Here is a 10,633-nt window from a genome sequence, read left to right on the forward strand (position 1 = left end):
CGTTCCATTTTCGAGCGGCATGTGCTGCGATAGGTGACCCTGGAATTTGACATTGGCAGTCCTGTTCCTGAAGTAGTCACCTATCCAAGCCAAGAGCTTTCCTCTGATTCCCTTCTGGATCAGGCTTTCCTGAATGGCAAGCGGACTTGCCAGTTCAAAAGCCTTCTCCAGGTCAAGGAATACCACCACAGCTGGGCCCTTGCTGATTGTGCTTAAGAGCATGGCTATGCTGTGTGCTGTGCCCATGCCCCTTGTGAACCCGTGGAGGTGTTCGTGCGGGGGTCCCGTTTTCCATTGAAGCCGGCTTAGTACCATCCTCTCAGCCGTCTTGGCCAGGCAGCTGAGCAGAGAGATGGGGTGGTACTTCCCCGGCTCCTTTGGTTTTGGGACGGGTCAAAGGTCATCCAGGCTCCCAGGAACACAAGCCTAAGACAAAAATTAGTCAGATGCCTCGAACAAGACAACGAGCTCTTTGCAAACAACTCCTGGCTGTCTCATACAGCCAGGGTGTTGATACGCCATCAGCTCAAAGAACAGCTTCTTGCTAAGGGCATGGACTTCCCCCACCCCGACTTTGCCGAAGCCCCGCCGTGGGCACTGAGCCTGATAGAGTTCAACATAATGAGAATGTCAATGAAAAAGAGCCTATACCCCATGCCTAGCCTAAAGGTAGAAGCCCACAGGGTCATTGCAGCCATCACTCCTCCGGGTAGTAGAACATACTACACGGATGGATCGGTCGATCCCTTGAGCCACACTGCAGGCGCCGGCTTTGCAGCAAGGGATGCCACGCGATCCATGAGGGTAACAGACAACGCCTCCTCGTTACAGGCAGAGGCAGTTGCAATCATGGGAGCCCTAGGCCACGCGTCCCTAAGGGAAGGACACGTGGTCATACACACAGACTCCAGGGCAGCCATTGACTGTCTTCAGCACAGCTCACCCACAGACAACATCTACCTACTGACCACGATTCTCACAATGGCACAGAGAATTCTTGCTCAAGGTAGAAGAATTATCATCAACTGGGTCCCAAGCCACATCGGCATCAGAGGGAACGAGCTTGCTGACAGACTAGCCGTCGCTGGCAGGGGTATGCCCCCAAATCCCATGACGATAAAACCGAGCCGAAAATTACTTATGGAGAAGTGTGCCTTGGTCGGTCGTACCTTCCTACGGCAGCTCCACAGAGAGGAAACGAGAACCTCCCCCTCGGCCAGCTGGTACTCAGACGCCACAGGCTATGAACCACTGGCACTCTCTGAAGTAAGCAACAGAGGTACCGAAGTCATTCTTCACAGAATGCGCCTAGGTTACCACTGTGCAAGGCAGATTATCCCAACAATCGAACGCGATGAAAGGTGCTGCAAGTACTGCGGCGAGCCGAACGCCACACTAGTCCACTACCTAGAAAATTGTGACCATACACAATTCCTGAGACAGGGCTGAGACAGGGACCGCCCACAACAGCCGCCGTGCTGGTAAAGAGGCTATGCGAAATGCTTACACCATGGCGGCAGGAGCGCCTGCTGGCAATCACGCCGCCACGGTAAGCACCGAGTGTCAGACAACTCAATGAGACAGCCGTAAAAAGCTGACACAGGCCGGGCCATATTTAGAAGGCCCGGGCGAAGCTAGAACTTCGCAAACCATAAAGAAGAAGAAGCTCATCCGAGTCAGCACCAACTGACACACGTTAGCGAATCGGTAGTAGTCGACACAGGCCGGGCTCCCCTCATAGGCATAGCCCGGGCGAGGCTCAGCTTCGCAGATCTGACTTATCCTTATATGGAGCGACTCGTGGCATGACGGTTTCTTTACAGTTATAATAAATGCTATGATTATAATGACAATTGAGACTTGAATGGCTTAAGCCTTTGTTACATCACATGCTAGAATTATGAGTTTTGGGAATTGTCCTAAAACAACTATTTTACTGCATCTGGTTATTCCTACTATGCTATATCATTGTTAAAGTTAAATTCATATATTGCTGATGTGACCATTTCATTGGTAAATGATAATACAATAGGGATGGTAATTATAAAGGATACTAATAATTGGAATGACATTGGCAATGACAGAGATGTTAATAGATTCTATCTGCAGTACCATATAATTGCAATTATTTCCAGGCATGTGAGTGTACGAAAGGGTGTACGAAAACCCATCGAGTCAAACCGCTTGAACAAAACTATCAGTCTTGTCGGGTTGTTTACATGTGCAAGTTAATATATTTATTATGGTAGTTTTGTTTTGAAGGGCTTACATCTAGTGTTAGAATTGTCCTAAAAGCAACTATTTTAGGGGGTCTGAGTCCCCGTCCGGGCGGGCCCCCTCCCCCGCCGCTGGCCAAAGCCCGGCCGCCTCGACCCTCGCTCGCCACAGTCTGCCACGGGGCACTCACCACAATTGTTAAATATATTATTCACTTAATAGTAATGTTGATCATTATAAATGGTAAATGATAACAAATAATAATGATAACAATGGCAATGATAATAGCAGTGATGATAACAATGACAGTGGTGATGTTTATTGTAAAAAGATAAATAATAATAACACGCATATTGTTTTGCTCATTACTTACGCCAAATATTCCTTCTACATTTCGTTAGGAAATATCGATAGGAATCTCTTGATAATGATAGATTTGAAGAAACATACTGTTTCTAGAATAAAATCTTATTCATTTATACTTATTATTCTTATTAATAAAGTTATAACGAAAACGGAAATAGTAATGATAATGATAATAATAATGATTGTTATCATTGTTGTTGTTAGTGTTATCATTATTACTGTTATTATTATTGTTGTTGTCATTAACATCATAATCATCATTATTATATTTTTTATCATTATTATTATTATTACTATCATTGTTATCATTATTACTATTATAATTATGATCACCATTATAATCATATATCATTAATATCATTAATATGGAAAACAAAAGGTATGGTAATATTTTAGTATTTGCAGAACTTTATTCGAACGATCACTTGTTGTCTTTCAAAATGTATACAAATTTATTAATCTATCTGTCTTTTGATAAATCTCAGAAGCACATGTAGTATATCTGTTATTCTCGTAAATTCTTATTTCTTATTCGAAATAATAATCATAAATAATTTGTTACGAGTATAATGATAGATATAGGTCATGTTAAGAAATTCAAGCAATTATTTACCACCTATTTATCAATGTTGCCTTTCGTGGTAACTGTATCTCATTATAAAATATCTATTAAATTCTCCGTAAATGGCCAAATTAAGTTACAAAGTAAAATATATGAAGTATTTGACATTTTACGTATTCGTCGATGAGTAGTCGTGCATTCGTTTTGACGAGCTGAGTGCATACGTTGGCACGCCTGTTTAGGCGGAGCTTAAACTTGAAATTACTTGAAATTCGGCAGCAAACAATCATATAATTGCAAGAAGTTATAGATAAAGACGCTGCAGACAAAGCATAATAATAATAAATATAGTAATCCTACATTCTGCTATTCAATAATCATGTCGCCTATTAATTCTATATTTTGTTAGTAGATATCCATGGGAGTCTCTTGATACCTGATGGGTTTCTTCAAACTCATCAGGTATCAAGGTATCGTTAACCCCCCCCCCCAAAAAAAAAAAAATATATATATTCCTACTTATAATTATTATATCTATCATTATATTTATAAGGGTAATAACAACATTAATTATGATTATAACACAAATATCATTATCATCATCAATAAAAAAACTTTTTTTATTGAAGTTAAGCAATGTTTAATAACAAAAGTATTTTCTAAGCATATATAAATTTTACTGGAATGCAAGTCAGACTTATCAATCGTGGAAATGATTAAATATACATCCTTATCTGACTTAAGCTAAGTTTAAGGAGATAACATTTCATTGAAAACATTTACTGCATAATAAAAGAAAACTTTTATGGTTTCAGTTATCCTGTAGTTAACTTTGTAACATCAATATTCTACTTTTACTGTGAATGTGCCTGTAGAAAAATAGGAAAGATAAAGGTTAGCCCCCACTGGTATAAAAAAAAGATAGTAATCAATCCGAAAACAAAGTACATCTATGATATCACTCCAAAAATAATGGTAGTGTTAAAATAGTTTTCTTATTTAAAGAATTTGCAATTGTATAAACTTCGATCACAGGGGCGCAGTTTCATATTTCCCTAGGTGGGTAAGTATTAGGTCAGGGCCCCTTCCCCTTCCCAGCCTTACCCCAGATTCTGTTGGTGAGCCTGGTCTATTTCAAAGTTGTCCTGAAGGCACTTCGGTTGGATTTGGGGATTTTATGTTCTCGGTTTCAGCAACGGGTTTGGCTGTTTTACGTCATCCATTAAAGACTGCCAATCCAAACTTACTAGAGCCCTTCATCTATTGTGCTCAAGCTTTTCTGGTGAAAGTTGGAAAGCAAGTAAAATTAATGATAAATACTTCCCTCTTCTTGTGAACCAGGAGCACACCCACTCTTTCATCTTTCATTTCTTGATACATATATGCAAAAAAGTAGTTAAACGCTTCTGTGATAAGGACCATGCATCCTTCAGTTAGTGCTAGCCATGTTTGCTCACTGAGCTGATAATTCTAGGCCGGTGGTTCTCAACTAATTGGATCATCAGCCCTTCTTCTTCTTCTACTGGCTTTTCCCAATTTACTCGGGGTCGCCGGCACGGATCCGCCTCCTCCATGTCGTCCTCCATAATGCATCGATCTCTGTCACCCCTTTCGCTATCTTGTCCTCTTTCACGCAATCCGCCCACCTTCTTTTGGGCCTTCCCCTCTTCCTCCTCCCAACAGTCATCCGTCTAACCCTCTTCCCTACATAATCTTCATTTCTTCTCACTACGTGTCCCAGCCACCTCAATCTGCTTTCTCTCAACTTTTCCGATATTACTGCAACTTTCAATCTTTCTCTAATGTCCTCATTTCTTACTTTATCCAACTTTGTGAACCCCAGTGACCACCTCAGCATCTTCATTTCGGCTACCTGTATTTTCTTCTCCTGTGTTTTTGTCACAGCCACCGCCTCCATGCCATAGATCATTGCTGGTCTTACTATGGTCTTGTACATTTTTCCTTTCACCACATCTGACACTTTTCTATCGCACATCATCCCTGTTACTTTCTTCCACGCACCCCAACCTGCTTGTATGCGTTTCGTGACTTCCCTGTCCGAACCTCCATCTTCCTGCACTGTGGAGCCAAGGTACTTAAACTCTTTTACCTGGTTCACGTCCTCACCCTGTATCTTTACCGGTGTTACATCCTCATCATCATCCTCTACGTCCTCTTCTCCTACCTTCATCTTCAAATACTCGGTCTTCTGTCTACTGACTCTCATTCATCTGGTCTCCATTGCATTCCTCCAAAGTTCTAATCTCAGCTCTACCTCCTCCTTCGTCTTCCCGCACACCACTACATCGTCCGCAAACAGCATATCCCACGGGCCTTCCCTCTGGACTACCTCCGTCATGCAATCCATAATCACTACAAACAAGAATGGGCTAAGTACTGACCCTTGATGCAGCCCCACCGTTACCTCAAACTCCTCTGTATCACCCGCCGCGCACCTCACCACAGTCTTACTGCTCTCATACATATCTTGTATCAACCTGATGTATTTCTCTTCCACCCCCCCTCAGTCTCAAACAATTCCATACCTCTTGTCTCGGTACCCGATCGTAAGCTTTCTCTAGATCAATGAAGATACAATGTAGTTCTTCTTGCCCCTCCCTGTACTTCTCCATTATCTGCCTGAGCGCAAAAATTGCGTCAGTTGTGCTTCTATTTGGCATAAACCCAAACTGTTGGTCAGACACCCCCACTCTACTCCTCAATATCTTGTCTATGATCCTTTCCCACATCTTTAGGGTATGTGAGGTTAGTTTGATGCCCCGGTAGTTTCCACAATACTGTATGTCCCCTTTGTTCTTGAAAATGGGTATGAGAGTACTATCTCTCCATTCATCTGGCATATGCTCCGTCTCCAAGATGTTTCTGAATACCTCTGTTAGCCACCTCACTGCTGTTCTGCCCATAGCCTTCCATGCTTCGACTGGTATATCATCCGGTCCCACCGCTTTACCATTCTTCATCCTTTTTATTGCTGTTGTCACTTCCATTTCTCCAACCTCCTCTATCTCTCCTTCTTCTGCAGCTTCAATCACTAGTTCTACTCTTGGGTTCTCTACATTCATCAATTGTTGGTAGTACTCCTTCCATCTTTCTTTTATCTGTTTGCCGTCTGTCAACACTAGTCCTTTACCGTCTTTTATCCTCTTAGCTTGGTATACATCTTGCCCAATTATGAGAATATTGTGAACCATTACATTTTTTGAGTATGGATAAAGTAGGCATACACCTTTTGGCTCGAAAAGAATTTCTTCACAGTAGAAATTCGAAAAGCTAGAATTTTTATATGAAATATCTTCTATATAAATTTAAATTTCTGGAATTACATGGATGCCGTGAAATTCATGTTTTTGTTATATATATATATATATATATATATATATATAGGGTTATGCAAATGAATAGTCTTTTTAAATTTAATAAATTCATCTCTCCTTGCAATCAGACTTCCACTGCAAGTTAATTTATCTTTTTCTTAACGTGCAACATTTTTTTTTCGCACATGTAGGTTGATGTACAGTTACACAGAAAAATGTCGTTAGAAAATAATGCTAAACATTCTGAAACAAACAACGATACTTTATTAAAATAGTTGTTAATGCTAGGAAACTGTTGGAACCCCTGGTTTTCCCACTAGTTTTGGGTATGTGTGGCATATCACGAATTTGCAGGTAACAGGTAATTTATTATATGCAAGAATACTTTTTCATTAATCAAGTAGCTTTCTTATACTTTTGTTTAGTGTTGGGTCAATTGCCATAATACGGGAGAAGACAAGTGTTAGGCATTGCCAGACGATTAGGTGCTACTCACACACATTATTACTATTATATTACTTGATGACTAATGACAAATTCCAATAACATCAAAACAAGAAAAATACTGGTAATATATTCAAATTTAATATTTTTTATTTCAACCTCCTGCTGCCAAACCACACGCACGGCGCCGAAGCATAGACGCCACTAACTCGCCTGTCAGGAGACAGCTTTCCTCACATCGAAGGTATTCCCATATTTGCAATTGTATTGACGACTGCCACACGATTGCGAGTGTGGTCTTTCCGCATGTATTTAGACATGGCCGCCCACACGTTTTCAACTGGATTCAGACCCGGAGGTCTGGGTGGATGTGGCACAGCATAATGTCGGGGCGTTCACGAAACCAATCTTTGACAATACGGCTGGTATGGATGGGACTGTTGTCCTGAACAAGATAGAATGGCTCTGTTTCTGTAAACCCCAGAGCTCTAAGTGTTGGTAGGAAAACCTCAAGGATTTCAACATATCTGATGCCAGTAAATCAGTCAGGGCCATCATCCTTCCCCGACACCATTCACCCAAACAACCCTGTGGTGATTCGGCCCCTCCTGCTCGTATTTGTTAAACCTTCAGTGTGAAGGGGAACAACGCTATCGCGCGTTTCTCTCGATGTCTCTATCGTAAAACAAATCATGATGTTATTGTATCCATATGAACTCCAGAACGACTATTCAACACATTATAGATCAGAACGAGACTAAACTAAACCCATAAATTCCAAAAGGTTCGTAACAAAAGGTTCTGTTCGTTATTGAATTTTCCGGCACCCCTCTTAACGATAGTTTTCTTTGTAGCTGTACATCTTGCGGACATTCCAAAAAATTACCGTGGACTGCTAGTAGGGTTCGTTGTTGATGATGAAAATACTTTTTTGACCACAAGTCTTAGCAATAATCGTTTATCCATTGTCAAATGCAAAATCTAGCAAATGCTAAGGGTATTTAAAAGGTTTACATTTAATTTAGATGTAAACTTTTAGATGTAAACTTTTCAAAAATTATGAATATTGTTTCTTATCATTCACATGATTGACCTCAGAAAGAACCCCGTTCGTTTTATGTCTATTCACAGGAGTAAGTAAGGTAAAAGCGTGTTGTAGCGGGAAAACACATTGAAGCTTATCCAGAAGATGAAACAAGAGTGCTAGAATCCTTTTCGATTTCACTATTAATTTTGAAATCAACAAATTTCCATGTATGAATATACAATAGCTATCATTTTTACATGTGAGGAGAAAACAGGAGGCAACAGGTAAGCATTTTTTTCCCCCCAAAGAGCCGGATGACGCTTTCTAAGAAACTGTAATATATTATAGAAAAAAAATGTTCAACAAATGTCTGGTGATACCTGAGCGCAACTGCAACAGAAAAATAAAATAAAAATAGTTGTTAGTAATCTTTGCGAGTAACAGATGTTAGTAAATCTCTTAACTTTAGCAGGAGGAAACGTCAGAAAATAATAGCTTGCCAACACATATTAATCTCACTTCGACGCAAGACATAGCACGGACACGACAAAATTTAATTATTTAATTTTACTCGTGCATAAGAGAATTCTATTGGATACAAATCGTGGAATCCAGGATACTTCAGCTAAAAATATTTAAAAGGCACTTAAGTTGAACAATCTTACAGACTTATTAACTAAAATTTTGCGTGCTAGAGCGTGCTTCTTTTTCGTTCGAACACACCAATCTCTGTTACCTCTTTTCATCTCGCATTTGCCCGCTTCCACGCCAAGGTGGCAAGTGACACGTGGCACGAGGATTTCAGACCAAGGTTACACGTGGCGTGTGTCACTCGGTGTACAAGATGGCAACCTAAGTCCTAAGTCCTAAGTAATCTTGTGACAATTATCTATCTTCTCTCTGGAGTATAAAAGCGGAGGACTATGAGGAAGAGTGTGAGTCAAACTTGTTTTAATACCCTGGAAATAAGGATTTTGTTCTCACATATTTTGATAATTCTACCATGGAAAATATCGTTATTGAAATGAAGTGACATTATATGACACAGCTCCACAGCTTGTACACTACAGTGTGTGGTGTTGAAATTTACGATGTTGCATGAAGGAAACGATCGTAGTAATCTTGTAGGTTCTTTTCTTCGAGAAATTGTATATTTGGGGGGAGTTCAACATGTAGCACCGCCGGAAGTCGAGCATTAATAGTGTTGTCACCTAAGGCCTTTTATGTAACATTTCGAAACCCCTAACACTTTGATACACTCAGATACAGGTTTGCCCTTTACACGTACATTATTGGAACCTGTTGAAATATCTTTTCATTGTATCAAGTTGAAGGCAAACATTTTGATACACTCGGGCCAGCCAATTAGATATATTTCACGCAGTCTCAGTGATTTATATTTTTATTAATCACGCATCGCATCGCAAGTTTCTTGATAAAAACAAATATTGCAAAGATGAAAAAATGTTTCTGTTGAAACATCTTTTCATTTTGTATACAGTTGAAGGCAAATATTTTGATAAACTCCAGCCAGCCAATCAGAACGTGATGGGTTTCAGATATATTTCATGCATTCTCAGATAGTGATTTATATTTCCATTAATTACGAATCACACCGCAAGTTTCTTGATAAAAAAATAAAAAAAAAAAAATAACATCCACAGGGATATGGGGGGTAGCAGAGGCCGAAGAAAACGGCAAGTCCACATATGACCACTAGGTAAGAATACCTCATAGTTCCTTGATCATGGCAGCCCCGACCTTGTCCCAACGGTGAGATGCCGGGTCTTGAATGCAGCACGCCCAACGCTCAACCGCGGTAGGGGGCGTGCATGTTGTTGTACTAATCCTTCACTACTGTCTCAGCATGGGCAGCTGCACGGCGATCGCAGTCCTCGGTTTTGGTCTGCCATTATTAAAGAAAAGACGGGATGGGAACGTGTGACCGAAGTCTGAACTGGGGAGCAACCCGTGAAGTTGGGAGTATTCCGGAGTTCCAAGAAGTTTCGTTCAAAATCCTCAGAGTCAACGTTGCCTGAAAAAAGCTGTCTCGAGGATATGGTGCTTAACTGACGTCACAGCAGTCTCGGCATGACCATTATATTATGGGTAATATGGTGAAGTCACTGCGTGATAAACTACTCACCTCTCCATATTGAAACTCTGGCGGAGGGGGAACAAAAACTTCCCTGAAATATCTGCAAAAGGCCCTAAGTGTTAAGGGCAGTAGTATCACCTTTGAAGAGTAAGACAACAAACCACCCTGAGAGTCGGTCTACGATGACAAGGAAAGGCTTTCATGCCACTGTAAAAAAAGTCAGCTGAGACAGACTCCTGCTGCTGACTGGACTGGAATACCTGGCAAGAATCACAGGCTTGGACAGTGCTGGTGATGTCTGAATCAATACCAGGCCAGAAGACCTCTGTGACAGTCATATAGACGGGTAAGAATGCGATGGCGGAGAACAACAGAGACTACAATTCTTATTCTATACAAGACGAGGTCACCATCAGCTGTTGTCCGTATCTTCCAAAATAGAAGCAATGAGTTACGAAGGAAGTATCTGTTGGAAGAGAATCCTGAAGCCAGGTGCTTCAGAAGGTCTTGCTGCAGCCAGAATATGCTGAAGAGTCCTGTCAGCATCTTGTGGTGAGGAATCATCTGAAGAGATGACGGCATTC

At 40.9% G+C, this 10,633-nt stretch overlaps 1 protein-coding gene across 1 annotated transcript; it reads right to left on the reverse strand.

Annotated features, from left to right (window-relative positions):
- Window positions 1-5,358: 5,358 nt before the first annotated feature.
- Window positions 5,359-10,387, reverse strand: LOC125025221. The gene is made up of 7 exons (XM_047613194.1): window positions 10,284-10,387; window positions 10,098-10,149; window positions 9,891-9,996; window positions 9,199-9,250; window positions 7,162-7,284; window positions 5,771-6,436; window positions 5,359-5,518 (listed from the first exon to the last, which is right to left on the reverse strand). The coding sequence occupies exons 1-7, from the start codon at window positions 10,385-10,387 to the stop codon at window positions 5,359-5,361; spliced, it is 1,263 nt and encodes a 420-aa protein (XP_047469150.1).
- Between the last annotated feature and the right edge of the window lie 246 nt (window positions 10,388-10,633).

The sequence above is a fragment of the Penaeus chinensis genome, chromosome 4, assembly GCF_019202785.1.
Source record: "Penaeus chinensis breed Huanghai No. 1 chromosome 4, ASM1920278v2, whole genome shotgun sequence".
NCBI lineage: Eukaryota > Metazoa > Arthropoda > Malacostraca > Decapoda > Penaeidae > Penaeus > Penaeus chinensis.